This window comes from Diadema antillarum, unplaced genomic scaffold (genome assembly GCF_040938485.1).
Source record: "Diadema antillarum isolate AM-2024a unplaced genomic scaffold, OU_Dant_1.0 scf00000162, whole genome shotgun sequence".
NCBI lineage: Eukaryota > Metazoa > Echinodermata > Echinoidea > Diadematoida > Diadematidae > Diadema > Diadema antillarum.
Window position 1 is genome coordinate 635,328 of NW_027271051.1, and position 20,954 is coordinate 656,281.

The 20,954-nt window shown below is 37.8% G+C and overlaps 1 protein-coding gene across 1 annotated transcript; it reads left to right on the plus strand.

Moving 5' to 3' along the window:
* The first annotated feature begins 1,424 nt into the window (after positions 1-1,424).
* On the plus strand, positions 1,425-18,364 carry LOC139722260 (motile sperm domain-containing protein 2-like). Its single transcript, XM_071633569.1, has 16 exons — positions 1,425-1,493; positions 2,067-2,124; positions 3,564-3,722; positions 4,224-4,310; positions 5,053-5,207; positions 5,683-5,743; positions 7,284-7,322; positions 7,646-7,770; positions 8,837-9,037; positions 10,048-10,119; positions 11,231-11,301; positions 11,851-11,959; positions 13,332-13,428; positions 14,081-14,216; positions 16,259-16,346; positions 17,686-18,364. The coding sequence occupies exons 1-16, from the start codon at positions 1,425-1,427 to the stop codon at positions 17,902-17,904; spliced, it is 1,746 nt and encodes a 581-aa protein (XP_071489670.1). The 3' UTR covers positions 17,905-18,364.
* Positions 18,365-20,954: the final 2,590 nt, after the last annotated feature.

The following is a 20,954-nucleotide window of genomic DNA, read 5'->3' on the forward strand; positions in this document are numbered from 1 at the left end:
GGCCATACATCAGCAGCGTTTTATAATGGGCCTGCCTAACAGGAAAATATTTGTACATCGCCGGTAAATTTGTCTTCTTGTATCATATATCTTAATAAAGTTTATAGCTGAGGGTTATGAGTTTCATCTCAACTTAAAGTACCTTAATTCCGGGCATTTTCTGCAATTTCCCTTTCTTTCTCGAAATCGAGTTTTAATCTTTGTATATCTGACATCATCTCTGTGACTTAAAAAAGTTAGGATAATTGACTTCACCTCTTCCTGCTATCCATCTTTTAATCTTTCATCGAAAATGAAATTACACTTTTATAAGGACTGCTGCTTTAAGTGCAATGAACGTTTAATATAAAAAATAGCTTGCACTTGTTACAACTCTATATATATTATGAATGAATTCAGTTTAGAACGTATGCTTATATTAGGCTATAATTTTTCCCTATAGGCCTATCCCTGTCAGTATGAACCTTGGCACTTTTTTTGTGTTTATTTTCTCATTGTTTTGTTTTCGTTTATATGTTGTTGTTGTTGTTGGGGTGTTTCGTGTGAATATGTTATTAGCTCGATACAAGCTTGTCTGTTTTTCTTTTTCTTTTTTGCATGTGTTTTTTTATGTCATGTCTCCTTCATTACACGGTACATAAATTGTCACTGCAATATAGATGATATTGCCATTGAAGGAAATAGATCTTACTTTGAACCTGAACTATATATAAAGGCCTATCTGATACCAAACAAGCCTGTAATACGTATTACTATAGGTGTAACATTTTAATCTCATGCTTATTCATTATGTATACATTAACTCGTTTCCCTCTAGTGACTGCACATTGTTACCTTTCGTGTGCAATGAAAAAAAAATGAAAGTAGACGAGACGAGTTCCTCCCTTATTAATTTTGTTGTGCCATTATAATCTTACCACTCGCGTGGCAATGTAATAGTTGTGCGCTTTTGTGTATGTGTGTGTTCGTTCGCCATCATAACAGTAAAAGTGGTCGCGTGTATATATTCGCGGAATCAAACAGAGCCCCCCCCCCAAAAAAAAAAAAATATTCGCATGCTTTCATTTTCGTGAAATGCGTGAAATTTTCCACTTCCGCATGTATCATGCCTCTATGAGTATTGGCATTTTGTAACGCCATATTGCTAAACTCAAGGGGTAATGGCATAAATGCAAATAATTGCATATTACAAAGTAAAAACTTTTCGTCTCTCTGACAGTGAACAAAGCCCCAGTGGCTCCGACTCGTTGACATCTCAAATCGGCTGGCAATAAGGTAGTCATGCTCCTGTTGTTGGTACTTCGGTATCGATCATCGCTACCCATACACGTACTACACACACATCCTAGAAGCGCTGGCTAGAAGTGCGATATCGGTACAGGAGCGGGTACGTAACTTGTCAGCTGAGCCAAGTTTAACGCAAAATGGCTTCAAACACAAACGCAAATGCCAACTCCAGTCACCAAAGCACTGATATTCGCCAACAAATCAAGGTATTTGACTTTTTCTTTACACCTGTAGAAATTTATTATAGCTTCCGTTTATAGGATAAGGTCCAATAGGTGGGATTTAGAGAGCTTTCTCTGTGTTGGGAAAGTCGATAAAGCTGCTTATCATTTAGTAGGCCTGCCTGTCCGAACCCCCCCAGAGCTTGAGGGGAGGAACTCTGTGAGAAAATGGCAGGAAAGCGCACTGTCCCTCTGAGCTGAGCACTGCTACAGAATCGATATGATGAGGTTATTGTTCATTGTTTCACCGGTTGCAATGTTTTATGCCTAATCTCTAACGTTAGGCATTGCCAGTTTCTAATATTTGTAATTGCGATCGTTCATCATTTACAAGCAAATGCAAACTGCAAAGAATGTTTTGCTGAAAGGAAGTGGGAATTGAATGTTTGCAAGGTTTTATGCGATTCAGTAAGCTAACGTTAACGTTTGTTAGAAGTCACGGTCATCAAAACTAGCTGTAGACACTTAGGCCCTAAAAAGAGCTAAGTTGTGAGTGCGACAGTTGGTCTATTGAGTGACGGTCGCCTTCATAGTCACATTTTCTATTTCCGTTTTCAGGACAACAAAGCCAAAGTAGATGCGCTGAGAACTAGGTTCTTTGAGGAATGTGGTGAAGGTAAGCTCAAGTGCTCCATCTGTCATTTGCTACAATGTACATGACATTTTAAATTTCAACTTCATTCAATTTCATCACAAAGCAAAGGATAAGAGCCTTTGCCATTTGTTTAATAAATTCTGTTATTTTATTATTTTGTTGTGTAGAGGAGAGTATTTACTTAGTCACGTGGAAACTGATGTTAAAGTTACTTTTTACCTCAATTCAGTATCACATTATTACCGGGGTAGACCATGTATGTCAAATTTCAGAGATCTGGTATTTAAACTTAAGTTACAGTTACAACTGTGTAATTTAGGTTGATTTACTGTTAAGTGTTGATATCAATGAGTTAGGTTGTTTTTCAACAAGATTTAGCTGTGATTGTGTGATCTAGCCTGAGGTGATGAGTTTGATAATGTGCCATATTAATCCTGGTATTATGAGCCTGCATAGTACAGTAGCTTAAAGGACAATTTATCACCTTCATAGACATGTGGGTTGAGTGAAAGCAGTAATCCTAGTAGAACACATCAGTGAGAGTTTGAGGGAAATTGGACAATCCGTTCAAAAGTTGTGAATTTTTGAAGTTTCTGCTCACTCAAGGTTGGATGAGAAGACTACTATAGCTTGTGATGTCACATGTGTACAAGGATATAAAGAAAATTCAACATATTTTCACTTTTCTCGCATATCAAAAGAACACTTGACTTCTCTCTTTCAGAAGGCAGGGGGAATAATATTACCCTTAACATGTCAGTAACAAGTCGAAGAAATGTGCACTTTATTCAAAAAGTGAAGTTTTGTGAAATTCTCTTTTTATTTTCTTTATATCGTTATACGCATATGACATCATACACTGTAGTAGTCTTCTCATCCAGCAGTGACTGCGCAGATACTTTAAAAATTTGTAACTTTTGAACACATTGTCTGAATTTCCGCAAACTTTTGCTGATGTGTTCTACCAATATCGTTGCATACACTCAATCCACATGTATATGATAATGGACTTGTCCTTTAAATTTCAAAGCACCATCTCCATGATACCCCTTGGAACAAGAAGATTAGATTGCATATATTTTGTGTACCATAATTCAATATATGAGCCAGTCTACGCTCGACCCATACCTTTCACTTTCATCAAAATATACTTACACTTCATTACATACACACATACAAATACTGCCAAGAATTCAGCTTGCTTGACAAGTAGATCAACTTTCAATTTGTTTTCTTTCTTCTTTCTTTTTTTGGCCTTAGACACATTTCATAACTGAATTGTATTTTCAACATGTTTCCTTTATAATGCTGAATGGAAAGATATCTTGTGTATCAACATGTAAAGGATAATGATGTACAGATTGCTAGTGTGAAACCATATTTCTTTTTTATATGCTGCCATTTTTCCTTAAATGTATGGTAACGATGACTGACTTTGGAATTCTTCCCTCGTTGTGCAGAAAATGGCGAGTCCCTGTATGACCCACGTGACCTGGATTGGGTGAAAAAGAGCGATGCTTATGTACACAGCGTCTTTCTGATTGGTAAGCAGGACATTGACGCAGCGCTTGAAAAGATGAAGAAGATCCTGAAATGGAGAAAGGAGTTTGGTGTCAATGGTAAGAAAGTGATGATCTGAGTGAAACTTTGGTAATAAATAAGAGATCAGATGTTGATAGATATGTATTTTTTTTTCCTAACCCTCTCACCAAATATATGTGTATTCTTTTGGTGCTTCATTGATCATTGTACATCCACAATGCATAGCTTGTGACTCTCAAGGTAATTCAAAGATAGTTTCTTGATTTCAAGTTTAAATTCTATTGAATTGAATTTGTTTATTTATTATTAAATTCCCGCAGCCCAGTGGCTGAATTGTCTGTGATTTACAATGCTGAAAGTATAAAGAGTGAATATATGCTGCACAAAAAGAAAAAAAAAAACAAAAACAGAGACAACAAAAAAAGGGGGAAAAACTAAGTAAAAAAAAAAGAAGTACAAGTTGAATAAAGACGAAACCTACCTAGTTTCCAAAGAGAGTATACAGAGTAATTTTCTACCTACCTGACTTTCTCACATCATATACCATCATGCTGTTTTGTTTTCATCTTTCATGTTAGATATTACATTTGAGAGTTTTCCAGAAGAGTTCCAGCAAATGGGGGCGCTCTACTCCCATGCTACGGACAAAAAGGGACTTCGCATACGTGAGTAATGATATTTGCACACTTTTGTAATTTGTTTGTGTATTTGTATTTTTGATGGAAAAATAGATAGCTGTACAAATAAATATAGGGCCTATAGATATGGGGAAGTTACAAGAGATAAAGTTACAAGGTAAGTTAGTAGATAAGATAGAGATGAAGTTTCTATCATTCTCTTTGTCTGATTCTGTTCTATAATTCTTCAGCTTGAACATTGATTTTTTTTTTTCCTTTTGTCGACAAACCATTGTAAATTATCTATGTACTGAATATTAGTTATCTATATATTGAAGAATTATGATAAAAAATGAATTTCAAAACAAACTTTTATTGTCTAGATTAAGGCATATGCTCTTACTGGCCATGTATTACTAATATTACATAATATGATCTTCCCCTTACCCCCCCCCCCCAAAAAAAAAAAAAAAAAAAAAAAAGAAGAAGAAGAAGAAGAAGAAGAAGAAGAAGAAGAAGAATGAGAATAATAAGAAAGTAGAATGATAAAAAAAGTAAAGTCAGAATCACCATGATTTATCCATAGTTGTTTTATGGTACTTTGTACATTATCATACCTGAACTCTTCATGATCTGTAAAGCATGATAGCACATTACTAATGGTCCCAAGTGTCAGTTTATTTGTCCAAACTTTGATTGATGGTCTATCACTTGCTGCTGAACACCATTATGTCCCCAGAGGAAAATCCCACTAAGTTTCTTTCGTTGTTGTGTCCGTCTGTTCATCCAGTGTGGTACCGGGTCAAGTTCTACCGCAAGGAGCCAGAATACCAGAAATGGGCCAGGAAGATGACCGTGTACTGGCTCAACAAGCTCCAGAAGAGCAACCCGTATGACAGAATTGTTGTCATGGAGGACATGACGGGGGCGGGGCTTGCCAACATGGTAAGTTCATTGACCTTGTGTCCTGAAGGAAGGCTGTACAGAATTTTAGGATGTTTTTACCTCTTACTAATGTCTACAAAGGGGGAAATTACTTAAAACAGGCAAATGTGATTGTTTCAAGTTAAGACTTAATTATTTATTTCTCACTGCACAAAAGTAAATGCCTGTATGCATAACTGCAATGGAATTTAAAGTGTATGCATTTGCATGCAGACAGTCGCCTGCAAATGTGTACCAATGCATAAAGTAGTTAAGCACAAGACTACCCACAAATACACGCGCATAAATCAATTTGCTCGACATACGTTTGCCAGATGGCAGTGGTTGGGTTTCCGTTTACCACCAGGCATATTTGTGTGCCTAGGCAATTCAAAGTACATTTGTAAAGCATTTATATGTTCAAGGGGGGGGGGGGGGTTTGGCTGGACAAGTCTTGTTTCATTTTAATGATCTTTCGTTTTGTTCGTTATTTCAGGATATTGAAATGGTGCGATTCATGATCACATGCTTCGAGCTGTACTTCCCTGCTTTGGTTGGTTAGTATTACTTTCATTTATCAAAGTTAAAAGAGAAATTGAGCAATACGATAGAATTAATGATTCGTGGTGTAGTATTTTTCCATAAGTTGTGACACCCTTTGCATCTTTCAAGATTTATTATAACTGTAACTGTGAAGACTCGATCGTTACGGAAATGGCCTAAAACTGAATGGTTAAAAGCGAGATCTCGTGTGGTAATCTGGTCTTAAAAAGTTTGAAATAAGATTACAAATAGTGGCAGCTCTCCAGAGACCGTGCAGCTAATACTACTACACATAGGATATACATGTAGTAGTACTTTTGATTTATGTTGTGGTATCGGGTATGCTGGTAGATTGATTTATAACATACTCAGTTTCCTTTGCCTAGACCTGCCTGTATACATGACACAAGATGTTTTTTTTTTCTGACATGACCCTGAAAGAGGGGCAAATTTGGGATAGGTATGTTTCCCTGTGAAACTTCTTTTTTTGAGAGAGAAGGGGGGGGGGGGGACTGTAAGTGCTGTTGTTCTCTTTATCAGGAGTCGTCCAAAGTCCATCGAATTTCAATTGAATCTCACATGACCCTCAACTCTTGGTAGACGTTTGTTCAAACATTGGATCAGTTTGGAAGTGATAAATGAAAACAATATCTTTTCCTTTTGCTTCATATCAATGCTCAAAGCTTTTTTCGTTGGACCTTCGGGGAAAAGCATTTTTAGCTAGATCTGTCAACAAGAGGGCATATTATGCAGCTTTGTTGCTATTTTGGAAACAGTAGAAGTTACACATGCAGCCATGTTATCTCACTGATGCATTGTAGAGTCAGACCAACTATGACACATTGCCAAGTAGGACTGAAACATACTTGTACTGTATGCGTTTTCATATTTGGATAAAGTGATTTTTCATGTAATTTGTTTTGAAACAGTATGTGTTCTTTTTTAAAAGTGAAGGTAGGAGCATATTCATGTCCTTGTGCTGCCAATTTATGGTACCAGTATGTCTGCTGAGCTTTGGCCTGTATGCCCTTGTACATATTCCAATACCTAATTTAAAACAAATCAAAGGGGATGCCTCAAAATTCAAATTGGATTTTCATGTATATGTATCATTGACTTTGCCAGATTTTGGTAGTGGAAGGAAAGGTAGCAATGACAGGAATTTGATTTATTATTGACAGACATTTTTTGGACGCCAAATGGTCTGGAATAAAAGGTACAACATGTAGTTGTGTATAAAATGCCAAGGGGTACATGGCCCATGAAACATTCAGTCTGTACCTAGTGTCATTCTTCAATAGGAATTATGATTATGATTATATTTTTATTTTTTTGTATGATGAAAGGTATCACATGATGATATATGATCTGTATGACAGAAGCCAAGTGTCTTTTTTCCACTGGAATGAAATGAAAGGTGATAACTTTCTTCTTCAGTGTTTGTGATTACAGTGTACCATGTGCTTATTATATCTTGATCATTCATGTGATTGTGCCCTGTGTTGTGTGTTTCCTCTCATTAAATCAAGTTCTTGGTTGTTGTTGTTTTTTCAGACATGCTGTTTATATATGACATGCCATGGATACTTAATGGTGAGTACATATGTAGATCTACTGCAATGATGTCATTAGAGCCCTTATATTTTTCTGTAACCCCTTCACAGCTCTTCTGTAAGGAGAGACGGCTTATCTGATAGCTATCCCTCCACCTCTCTTCTCTGCATGGTGGAAAGGAAGTTGTCTTTTGTTGAATTTTGCTTGTTTTCATTGGATAATGACAATTGGTATGAGTTAGGATATCAAATTTTCAAAACAGCATGATACTTGAGAATGTTTCTTTGCAGTGCTCCTGGCAAGCATTCAAGAGCAACACTAATTTTTTTTTCTTATGTGGCGTTTTACTTTGTGTTGTGCAGCTGCATGGAAGATTGTGGAGAATTTCTTGTCAGCTGTGGCAAGGGAACACATCAAGTTCATCCGTGGGAAAGAAGTGCAAACATACATCGACCTCGACTCGTTACCTCCACACATGGGCGGAAGTGTAAGTTTTCCTAAAGTGTAGCATACTCAAACTTGTGTTGGCAGCCAACTCAAAAGAGTTGATGTTTGTCAAGATTACCTCCCCCCCCCCCCAAAAAAAAAAAAAAAAAAGTAATATAGTCTGGCAGAAAAATATTTGTGTTGATTCCTGCAAAGACTAGCCACTGTCATGGAGCCCATGTTGGATAAAAACGCTTCGAGATTTTTTGCAGACAGACATGGCGCTCGAGGACAAGAAGTAAAGTTGTTTATTGCTGTTTCTCAAAGTCTGGTGGTGTTACAGTTTTCTGTTTGATGTCACTGATGATGATGATGTGTTTGATGTCCCTTTTGATTGCCACCGTCTCTTCCTTGGGCCCATACAACACCACCTTTTCAGTTAGCTGTCCATTACTGTAAAGTATGCCATATATTTACTGAGTTAATTTGTGTGTGTGTGTGTGTGTGAATTGGGACTTCCTGACAATTTCGCAAGTGGTTAAATTTGTGATTGTGGAGTACAATACTGAACGGAGAAATGTATGTCTGTGTGTCACATACGTGTCGCGATCAGAGTTAATATTTTCACATGTCTTTAAATTCGAGAATAGCACCTGACTCGTGAAATTTGAAAAAATAAAAACTTTGCAAAATATTTGATGTACTGGTATACAGTGTTCTATAAATAGATAGCCCTTGTGGTTGATGTCTTGTCATGCAAAGTGGACTCTGACCAGCAGTACAGCCATAATCCTGATGTGCAGACTCCAGAAAAATTAATCATGGTTCCTCACAGTGGCAGATCCAAAGGGGGGCACACCAGGGATGCGCCCCCTCTTTATTTTGGGTTAAAACAGGAAAAAGAAAAAGAAAAAAATGGAGGGGGGGTGCTTGCGCCCCCTATAATTTTGCAAAGGCACCTCCCCTTTACAGAATTCCTGGATCTGCCCCTGTCTTATCATCCCCAAAGTGATCCCTATGACAATGAAAGTTGGTATTTAAAGCCACTATGTTGGCTTACCGTAGTAGTGTATGCATTTGTCATGGATTGGCATTTCAGCATGATGACTCTGCACTTTTTTGAATAGGATACGTACGAGTGGAGATACATCCCGGAGGATGAAGACCTAGAGATGAAGGATGTGGAGGCAGAGGAGGAGGAGATCGACGGAGGAGATGTCGCCGATGGCGATGTGACCTTCAGGTCGATGGATGGGGACAATGACCTCTCCCTGCAGCCAGTGAACAATGCTGTCCAATCGCCACGGCAACAGAGGCAGCCCAAGAAAGTGAGTATGATGGATAAAAACCAAGTTGAACAACGTTGCAAAATAGAACAACCAAGTACTAAGAGTAAGTGTTGTTGGACTGAACAGATTTGTGCAGTCATTTGCACGATCTTTAATGGCAGTTGTCGAATAGTTATTACATTTTGTATGGATTTCTTGTAGTTTCTGTTGACGTAGGCTTTTCGTAATAGCTGAAAGCACTGATTTATTATCCAGTTTTGTATTTCCAAGAGCTGTAGCTTATCAGTAATCAAAGCTTTTATAAAGCAGTATGAAAGAAAGTTTACCCATGGTATGTTTGGAAGTCAGACGTGGTGTTGACATATTGTAGACTGTGTGACATCACGAGTCGGTTGTCAGAGGACGAAGTCCTCGAGACTTATCAGAATTCATGGAATCTCAGATTAAGTGCTTGTGGGTGGCATCTACAGGGAAACTCACTTTGCACGAAATAGTAAATAAGTATGGCCTTCGGTTAGCTTTCACTTTGTTAAGAGTTTGACCCATGGAACGTACACTTACTTTCTACTTAGGCAACAACAAGAATGTAAGTTACCTCCCTGTTTGTTTTGTTGTGGTCGATCGTAGAGCTTACCTCGAAATCAGGATTTATTCACTCAGAAGCACTGGTATGGAGGAAAGGGGGTGGTGACTTCTAATATCGGCGATATATCATCCTTTTGATATGAAATCGCTTGCAGTCTGAGTGTGTGTGCTGAAAACCTGCATGAATGCCAGGACCTACGCTTAACAAACTTGCTTTCATGTAGGTCCTGTCATTTTCTGTAGCACTCTCACTTACATGTAGATTCAAATTTTGACTAATTGACTGCCATGTTCTATGTTACTAAGTGATATTTTTTTTACATCCAAGTTGGATTTAATGTGTCATTCTATTTTGTAACTAAAAAAGCTGTGGTAGTCAGTTGAAGTATTTAAATGACCCAGTGAAGATTGTTTTGGGTAACATAACCGCAAATACATATTTTTGTTTTTTCTCTCTCTTCAAGGTTCATTTCCAAGACAATATTGAGGACAAAGAGAATGTTGATCCTGACCATAACTCAAGTCACAGGAAACATGTAAGTTTTTGTAATCGACTGAGATATAATGCTTTGGTGTGTGTGTTCATGTTTAATGTTTATGTGCTATGTTTAAGACATACAGACATGTACACATGCCTACACACATGTACACTGATCTTTACTGATGTTCTTTTTCTCTGATTGTGTGTCCTTCTAGTGCATTATGGCAATTTAAGTAAAATTGCCAATTGTGATATCTGTCACTGGGAGTATTTTAGGCTTATATGTCTGCCAGTCAGCCTACTTCCATTCAAATTTTTCTTATTTCACTCTCAAAATTTCTTGTGTTATTCATACAGTGCACTCTCGTTATAACGAAATGCTCGGGACCGGCAGTTTTCTTTCGTTATAACGAAATTTCGTTATAACCGAACAAATACAATATATAACAAAAACAAGGAACCACGTATATATATCATTTTATGTTTGCTTAATACTCATCAAACACTGGAAAGCTATATGAAATGTGATGGGATATCTGTATTACAATAATAAACGCAGGTTCCCCTCAGAGACTGTGCGTGATACAAGGAGCGAACATACAGTGGTGTGAAGCGTTCACCCATGCAGAAACGCTATAAATGCATGTTCCGCTACATTATTTTCGAAAGCAATTCGCATTTCGTTATAACGGAGCACATTTCTTTTGTTTTTCTTTGTCTGTGGCGCTCGGAAAAGACTTCGTTATAACGGAAATTTCGCTATAACCGTGTTTGTTCTAAGCGAATTTTGTACCATAGACTTTAATGGTGATAATTTTGGGACCAGAAGATTTACTTCGTTATAACGAAATTTCGTTATAACCGTGTTCGTTGTAATGGGAGTGCACTGTAAATGTACTGTAAGAAAATATAAACACAGTTATAAGCATAAATTATCACAATATGTCAGAAGTTAAAAAAAAATATGTTACAATCGTGATTATGTAAACTGTAGTACATCAGTATCATGTGGTAGCAACCCCAGCGAAAGTTAAAAGAAACATAATGGAACCTGCAGGAAAGGAAAAGATGAGTTCTGATGAGTTCATTTGTATTCATGTTCTTCTTCCATTGATGTATCATTCTGTTTTTAATCTTCTGTCTTGCTCTTGTACTTGTATCTACAGAAAAGGCATGGAAGTCACTCTAAGCGTAGTAAATCTAGGGACGTGCACAGTGGACCACTTATCAGTATAAGGTCAGGACTTTTTGTGTATTTCACGACCAGGAACATGTTTCTTTGATATCATCTAACATAGCAAAAAAAAAAAGAAAAAAAAAAGAAAAAAAAGGACATTGTGTAAACAGGTGGAAATGTAATGGGTAACTCTGTGTATCCATGGATTGCAATGTTATACATAAATTGTCTATTTTTGTTGTGCAAAAATATAAACAGTGATACGAAAATGTACGGGGCCAATGCAGCTCATTAGTTGTGGGACGGCAATATTTGCTATTCTGGGTATGGTAACGATGTTAATGTATCAGATCCATGTTACATACCATCAGAACTTGTGAAATTGCTACCAGAGGTTCTAATTTACGTTCAAAGATCGATAGATATTTCAGCAGTAATTCAATCTTTGCAATCAAGAGTTTATTGTCGGAAATGTAGTGAATCAAGAAAAGTCTTCTCTATATTGGATGACAGTGAGTGATGTTTGTTTGTTTATTTGTTTATTTATGTGTGTGTGTGTTTTCGTCTTTGATGTGTGATGGCTCCTCCCAACTCTCCGCCACACCACAGACCAGGAGAGCTGCTGGTCTTTGAAGCTCCCTCCAGCGTCTCTGGGTCGGAAGGCATCTCCTCCAGTCTCACCATCACCAACACGACGGAGAGGAGAGTGGTATACAAGGTGAGATGGTGTCTGTCTTGTCCCTGTTCTTCCTGACATCTTTATAACCACTCTTATAACCTCCGACAAGGGAGGAGGTGATGTTTTCATCGGCGTTTGTTTGTTTGTTGGTCTGTGTGTTTGTGTGGAGAATAATTCAAAAAGTTGTGAAGGGATTTTGATAAAACTTAGGCCTACAGGAAAGGTTGAGAATGACACAAGGAACAGATGATTAAATTTTGGTAGTGATCCGTGAATTTTTTATGGATTTTATGAAGGATTTGTAATATTTTGGCAGGAAGGGTCAATGAACTTGGGAGTGCGCCACGCAGCTGGAAGTTGATGACGTAACAAAAGGCTTTTATATTTGGAAATTGGGCGATTTTAAGCATACATACGTATGGGTGGAAGTCATAGATCTCTATGGAAGAACAAGATCAGTGGTGGAAATTAGCTGCTTGGTGGAGGTTTGCACTCTCAGAGTGCTTCTCTAGTTGTTTCATGCACTCACCAGTCATGTTTGTTGTTGAATTTTGCTATCGTGATTGTTTAGTTTATAATAAAATGATGATCATGATGATGTTGATCGTCATTATCGTCGGACAGTTATCTTGTTTGACTCACCATGGTGATGTATTGTGTCAAAGCCCATGTGGGTGTTACAAAGCACTGTTTGTGAAACCTCCACTAATATGGATTGGTATCAGAGATAAACCAAGCTCTTGGATGTTGCTGCATTTGATTCTTCTCTTTAAGTGCCAGTTTATCCAAGTGCTGAAATGATAAGAGGCATTAAAATGTGTACATGTTCAAAGCTAGTCATTATTCTTGACCATTCAAGACACTTGACTGTTCAGCCAATGACTGTTTCATCGGAAGTAACATTGTCGTATATACAAAATGTAGCATTCTTTGTCCAAGTTGTATTGGTGTGATGATTTACAGTGAAATGATACTGTGATACTTGTTCATGAACGTGATAATGACAGCATTGATTTCAAAACTTTTCATTTTTTTTTAAAATCATGTTATCAGCTTCATCACACAGCTTAGAAAAGTTCCACAGTTTTTCTTCATTAATATCATATATAGCAAAATTGCATGTTATGTAAAAAAAAATAAAAAAAGAAATACATTTTGATTTTATGCTTTACATGCTATTCTGTAAAAATGCCAATTTTTATGCCATCGAGTCAATCATCACCGAGCCTTTAAGAATTCACAAAAGCTGACCTAGTTAGGGTAAAGTCACCACAATGTTAGGCAGTTTGTTTGAGTTACCAAATGGGGTGCTGAGCCAGGAGTGTACTGTGTAAAATATCTTCTGATACCAATATTGCCAACATTCATTCATTAAAAGCTGGAAATGTTTGAATATGTTGGGGTCTTGCAGGTGAAGACTACCACCCCAGAGCGGTACAAAGTCAGACCCAGCATGGGCCCAGTGAATCCCGGCTCATCCATCCACATCACCATCACCCTGCTCTCAGGTCAGTGGGCTTCCTGAACTAACCCCCCCCCCCACCCCCATCGCCAACTTGCCCAGATGTTTTCCCATGATACATGTTATGTCTCTTTCTTTCCATTACTAGCAATGCCAAGCAGAGATATTAAGACTATTTCGAACTGTATTGTTCTTGTCAGTTGCGAAAGTTATGCTTCGTATTAGACCCAGGGTGCTAGCCTTCTTTGTTGATTTTAGCTCTCAAAATTCTATTTTATCAGTATGGTATCGAGAATTCTTCACCTTTCCAATTTCCATTTGATCTCAAATGCTGATTAAACATCTTTAAAGTGCAAGTCTGCACCATGTTCAACTTGACCTTTAAGAACAGAATAAAATTAGTCAAGTGGAATTGTAGAGGTTTCACTATAGCAAAACTTTGAATAAGAAAGTATTGCCATCACAAAAGGTTATCATGTTTTCACCAAAGAACAATGATATTTATTGATTGCAACCGCATGTAAATATCGGCTAGCGTGTAAATTCCTCGCAACTCTCTCCCTACCGAACAAAAGAATCCACCACATTCAGAAAGATGCCCTCATAGACAGAGAAATTGATCCGGCTTACCACCATTGTAGCATATCTTCCCACAAGTGATATTCTGTCTGCCTTGTCTGTCCCACTCCGTTTTACAGGCCCGGGAGAGTTGGTGGTGAGGGACAAGTTCCTGATTCTCAGCAGTGAGCCGGCGGAGGGCGCCTCGTTCAAGGCGACCAGCGAGCTGGCGCACTTCTGGAAATCGGTCAGACTCGAGGACAGGTTTGAACACAGGTAATGATGGCTACGCTCATATATCGCTGTACTGAAGCGATGTATGCACAGAATAGTTTTCAAGGTTGTAAAACTTGCATACCACATACAGTACATTGACAGTGTTCTGATATTGGCTCGTGGGGACATTTACGAATGGGGGGGGGGGGGGGGGGAGGGGGAGGTGGTATTGCCCAGTAAGCCGTTTTGAAGCCTCTACTTCAGGATAGCTGTGAAAGTATGGATAGGACTCTCCCCTCCCTGCTAGAAGGGCTCATTCCAGATTCCGTAAGTGTACAAATGGTGCTCTCTCATATTAAATTATTAAAGTGTGGTATACAATGTAGTTGTGTATTCATCAACACTTTTCAAGAGTTTTTTTGCCAAAGCAATTTAGCAGCATTCAGCAGACTGTCTTTTTTGCCAAAGCAATTTAGCAGCATTCAGCAGACTGTCTTTAAAGGGATAGTACAGTATTGGTGGAGATGAGAATTGGGCTTTTAAGTTTTTACAAGATGCCAAGAAAACTCTTATGAAATAGTACAGAGCATACCATTTTAAGAGGAATTCAAAGTTTATTTGATGAAAATCGGGTTTGGAATGACTGAAACATCCAAAAACAAAGTAAAACAAAGCGATCGTAATAAAGTGTGGGTCTCACACTTTATTAGTATTGCTCTGTTTTGAATATCTCAGCCATTTCAAAACCAATTTTCATCAAATAAACATTGAATTCCTCGTGGAATCACATGCTCTTTCATATTTCATAAGAGGTTTCTCATTATCTCACCACAAAATGTTAGAAACCTTAAATTAGGTCTCAACCAAAACGATACGATCCCTTTATGAGATGGCTGCGTAGAGTATCAAAGTGATGATGTCACAGTCTTTTGTTATAGTTTCGGTTGGAATGAGGTGCGCGCATAAACACTCATGCCACTTGAGGTTGATTAGAACCAGTTTCCATGGTGATGAATTACCTATGACATCACACTTTGATACTCCATACATAGATGGTTGTGAATTACAGTGTAGTAGGACACGGTGTAATAGATGTTGACTAGTACAGGTATCTACTTCCCCTTTGCTGAATGATACAAAAACTGACATTGTGTAGTGCTAATATGTGCTCCATCTATCTAGTAAACTACAAGATGCACAAAGGTACGCACAGCAAAAGCAAAGAAGAGATTCTGCAGGAAATCAACTTTAAGTAAAAACATCATAGGCGTTTGATGATCATGAAAAGGAAACGCTTTCTCGCAGCATAAAGCATCTAATAAGGCCAAAAAAAAACAATTGTTGCATTGGCGTAACATGAGATTTTCAAATAGGGTCGGTCGGGCGGATTTTTTTTTTTTTTTTTTTTTTTTTTTTGCTACCTGCATTTTACGTGTAAAACTCGTGCTCAGCTCAGTAAACAGTTACAACTGCTGCACCGAATGTGCTGTGTTCATCTACTCTACAAATCATTTATGAGGCCGATATTACTGGAATTATACCCCTTCACAGAATTTAAAGATGTTGAAATCCCTATCCTGAATGTTTTCACTTCATATTTTACTATTTTGACTTAGATAAGATAGATGCAAATTGACCCATATGTACGATCTTTTCATCGCACACGGCGATCTCTATTACAGTCCCACATATACAGATTCGTTAAGTTCTCCACACAAGAAACCTATGGCAAAACTGTGCACAATACATCTCAGTCTGAATGCTACGTATACACTGAATAAATCTTGTTAGAGTACGTGTCCGTGTTGGAAACAGATGACGTACTGATCAAGGAAGGCTTATGCGAGGCGCTAGATCTCTCCCTCGTACGTCCGATATCCCCAGAGCCGTTCCCACTTCCGGGTTTGTGCGATCGCGATCGCAATCAACAAGATATTTGATATCGATAGCAAAAAAAAATAATAAAAAAACATGGGGTCGGCGGAATTTTTAGGGTCGGGCGGGTTACGCCAATGCAACAATTTTTTTTTTTTTGGCCTAAGTGGAGCGTCCACGTCAATGAATAGTATAGGTGAAGGCTTTTGTCTCATCTTCTTCAACAGAATGAGCTGTCTCTACAGTCCCCACAAGTCTGCCAGGGCAGACACGCCGGAGGCTGCTGACCGAAATGTCCAGTCCGTACTCACCAAGGTAAGTTTGCTATTGCATACAATATGTTGGTTTGTGTGGCAAAACTTTATTTTACTCCTCGCGAAGGAGTATCCAGTCAACTGCGCAAAAGTCAACTTTCTGCAAGATTCAAACGAAAAAGAAAAGTGTACTGTGATTTCATTATGTGAGATAAATGTACGAAAGTCAACGTTTTTTTGCCAGATTCCACAGAAAAAGAAAAGTGTGCAGTAATTTCAGTATGTAAGATTAATGTTGCCTTTGGTCTAATGTCTACCAAAATCACTGGAACTTTTTGGACAAATGTGTGAAAAGTGTACATTGATTACACATGATAAGTATCTCTACCTCATAACATATTTTCTAGAATGGAAAGAGTGTGTTGCATGATACCCAAAACAGCTTTCTGCATCTCATGCAAAAGTCTCATAATTTGTAAATACCACCTCATTACTGCTGACCTTGGTCCTGTTTCATAAAACTTCTTTAATATCAGTAACAACTGCCACATTTCCATGACAAGTTTGCTCTCAGCCAATCAGGTGCAGGGATTTCAGTAGCTTATAACAACTTGTAAGTTGTTATTGAGTATAGATTTTATGAAACAGGGCCCTGATAGTGCTCTGTTTCTCTGAGTGCCCATTATTTCTGCTTCTACTAGTGTGTTCTCACCTCCATCCGGTGAATAGAGAGAATATTATCAGATCAGGGGCCTGTTTCATAAAGATTGAGCGTAACTTACAATCAATCGCAAATTGCATTTCACAAACAACTTTGCGATTGATCGCAAGTAAGGCTCAATCTACTGAAAGTTACACTTGGATTTTTCTTGAACTCAATCATAAGTGTCTTTTGATATGAAACAGGACTTTCGCTCCATATTGAACTTATGCTTGATTCAACGAGTTACACTCAATAAGTCGAGCGTAGTATCAATGGCAACTCTTTATGAAACAGGCCCCAGATGTCTGTTGTTATTAGTGTGTGTCTGATGGAGCACAGATTACTGCAACTATACATTACTTGCCACTCTTTATGCATCTGATTTGGATGTCAGCATACCATTGTTACCAGTGAATCCTCCTTCATGTCTGATTGGTAGGTTTCTGACAGGATGTGCTCTCATACCCACTCCATGTGACAATTTGATTTCAAGTGGGTGGTATATCATAATGTGGTTTAGCTGCCCATGGCTTTAGATGAAGTAATCACCCATTTGTTTAAAATAGGAGAGATACACTTTAATGTGTGGTAGGCTGGTGTCTCATTTATGAGATGGCATGTGTGTAGAAAATGACCCTCTAGACTCTGGTGTTCACTTTTGAACTTTTCCCTCTTGATATCTGACCCCTGCCTCCAGCTAAAGGTCATGGAAGTCCAGATGGCCGAGATGAAGTCACAGATCTCCCGCCTCGTCTGGCTGCAAGGTTTTGTTCTGCTCACTGTCCTCCTTCTCCTGCTCTTCCTGTACTTCCACCGACCAACAGAGGGCGTCCTGGTGTCGTACGACGCCAGCGGTCAGTCCAGCTGCCCGGAGGCCACGGAGAAGTTCCTCCGGGGGGCCCGAGAGGGGCTATGAGTCTTGTCTTCTGATGAGTGTCCATATGAAGGTTCTCTGGTGAAGCCAAAAGTGCGCAATGCTCTCTTCCCAAAGGAGGAATCATCACCACTAATGACAGTCATGCAAAGAGAATGTAAAACTTATATTTTGGAGGTCCTTATCCTCCATGTTCTCTTTCTCCTGTGGTGGTAAAAAGAAAGATGTATCCTTTGGTGTAATCCATGTAACGATGGAAATGTATATGCAATTCTTCAAGTATGTAAGCAAAGAAGAGGGAAGCTATTTGGTGTGTAATCTGCAGCCAATGTCAATTGTATATGTGGAATTGCAAATCTTCAAAGGTTGATGCTGTAATAACATAGCACTATGCATTTTTTTATGTGTATGAGTTATTAATAGAGGACATGCTTTATAGAATAATTGGGATTTTTCTCTTAAATGTCTTCTGTGGTCAAGGTTTGTGCAATGCCATAATATAATCATGTATATCTTTTTTTTCTGTTTTAAAGCCTTATTTTCCCAGTCTTACTGTGCTGGGATGAAAGAAAATCATTAGCATTTTATTGAATATGAGTCATTAAAAGTTGTGAAAAGAATGTAATTGGTACTCTTGAATATAGATATGAATGGACGCATTATACACGATTATCAGTGACGTGATCGTGGATAATTTTAGACCTTTTTAATGATGTTAAGTCCATAGTTCGATGCCGGTTTTTGAAAGTGTGAAAGAGAGAAAAATAGTGAGATATTTGTTACATCCTGGATTCATAGTAAATGCTTTGATCTTTCTTGAATGCCTTGATTTTGCCAGTTGTAAAAGGGAATGTAACTCAGGTGGATTGGGAAAATTTACAGTGACGTTTGAAGAAAATCTACTGTGGCATCTCAAATGTTATAGTCTTTTTTACCAAGTGATGGCAGTACCGAAATTGTAAATATTCATAACTTTTAAACTGACTGTCAAATTTCCCTTAAACTTCGCTGATGTGTTCTAATATTTCTGCATTCACACAATCCATACATGAATATTTGGGTGTCATTCCCCTCTAAGCCGATTCAACATGGTGTAATGAAACATGGTGTAATGAAAAGAGTGTATCCTCATTTGTTTCTGTTTTGAGTGATTTCCAGGCAGTCTGTGCAGAAAGTAAAGCCACATGTCCCAGCTGATGTGTCCAATGCAATTATTACCTGGGTTTTTTTTTTCTTTCTGTGCATAGGCCATGCACCCTAAAACAACCAAGTCTGTCCCAACCATTCTTTGATTTTATACCTGTCATTGCATAGGCCTATAGATTGCTGTAATCTCTTTGGAGTTTGAATTTGAATGGAGATGTTTAATCATGGTTTAAAATCCTGCTTTCAGCTAAAGCTGTTAATAGCTATGTGGTTTTTAGTATTAATCAAAGGCCATGAGGCCACTCTAGCAGATGTAGCATCTAAAATGCCCTCTGACTGTGGAAACTCTATAAATTTGATGAGCTGGACTCATTTCATGTAAATTTTGTTCATTTCTTATTTTCTTGTAATATTTTTAAGGGGATGAGATTATTTTTGTACAAAATTGAATACCTTCAATAATATTTGCTTTGCGTTCGTTCAGTCTAACATGAAATTCTCATGAAATTACCGCACTTTAAAGCAGTCCTTGCTTTACAGTATGCATATATATGCTCATCTTTTTTCCTTGATTAGTAGATGTGGTACTTTTGCACTTTTAGATGAGAAGTCTTTTATTTTTGTCAAAGTCTAATATGCCTGTTCCAGGTCTTGCCAAATTTCTTGTTAGAGCGCAATGGAGTGTAATCGTCCCTTTAAAAGTGGGACTTCTTAGAAATCTGACATGCAGGATGCCCTCCATTTTTTAGACTGTACATTGAATTTTACATCTCCCAGCCCCTGATGTCAATACAGAATGTCAAAGTAGCCAAGAAATATGGAATGTTATGGAATGTTTTGCTATGATAGAGAGAAGACCAGTTAGATCTGTGTATATGCAACAAATATTTCATGTTACTATTCCATTTTATTTTGAAATATGATGTAGTAACTTTTTTTTAGTAATGCTTAGTCTGCTGAAAACCTAACCAATATCAAATTTGCTTGTTTGTTTGTTTGTTTTTTACAGCAAAATTTGTATTTTCTGTGGATAATGTTCAGATTTATTAAGACTTTCACCATAAATTTGATCCAACATCCTGCCCTACATGTAACACAAATTACTCAATGACCAATTTTAGAAATGTGTATAAGCTTTGGGCATTAATCTTGATTTTCCATAAATCCTCATGATTAGCTGTGAGATTTTAAGCTGGAATTGTAATATTATGTATTGTAAAGTATACTTAAAAACTAGCCTTATGTATTTGTGGGAAATACTTATGAAACTACTCAACATTCCAACATAATCTTCATATGACAATGATGATGGACTGTTGAAAATCAGTAGTGTAATGATGTCTACGTTAATCTTCTGTATATCTTGGAGGAAAGGAAGTCAATAACTTATACCATGCATTGTACTGGAAGATGTTTAATATAGAATGGTGATATGGATCCTAATCAAATGATTAGCTGACAGCAATCACGTGACCAGTCTTTCATTTTGCCTAACATTGCCCAGTGGGCAGAAGTTCTTAGTTATGAGCGGTACTAAAGACCACTCAGAGATGCATGTATCATATCTCTTGTTCATTCATTGAGCGTGGTAGGCCTACTTGGACAGGTGGGATTTCACCATCTTGTTTACGTGCAGAAATGGCTCTTGCAATGCAGAATTTATCAAATTACCAGGATCGACTTTATCATTTTATAAAACAAAAATGCACATAATTTTGTTCAGCCATTAGTGTAGTTACTTGCATTCAGTACCTTCGAAACAGTCCAAACAACTTTGGCTGTTGCCTTCGGTATGTTAGACTGTTCGAGAGGTACCTTGTGTGGGTAATTTTACTGATACCCTCACTGATGTGTATTATTTGTATACTTTTTGAGGGAAGAATATCAGATGGAAGTAAATGTATATTGTAAATGACTGACACTGTGACTTAAATATGTCTGTAATT

Coding starts and splice junctions, on each gene's coding strand:
- LOC139722260 (XM_071633569.1), top strand. CDS start 1,425: ATGGCTTCAAACACAAACGCAAATGCCAACTCCAGTCACCAAAGCACT. Junction 9,038..10,047: donor AACAGAGGCAGCCCAAGAAA/GTGAGTATGATG, acceptor TCTCTCTTCAAG/GTTCATTTCCAAGACAATAT. Junction 11,960..13,331: donor AGAGGAGAGTGGTATACAAG/GTGAGATGGTGT, acceptor GGGGTCTTGCAG/GTGAAGACTACCACCCCAGA.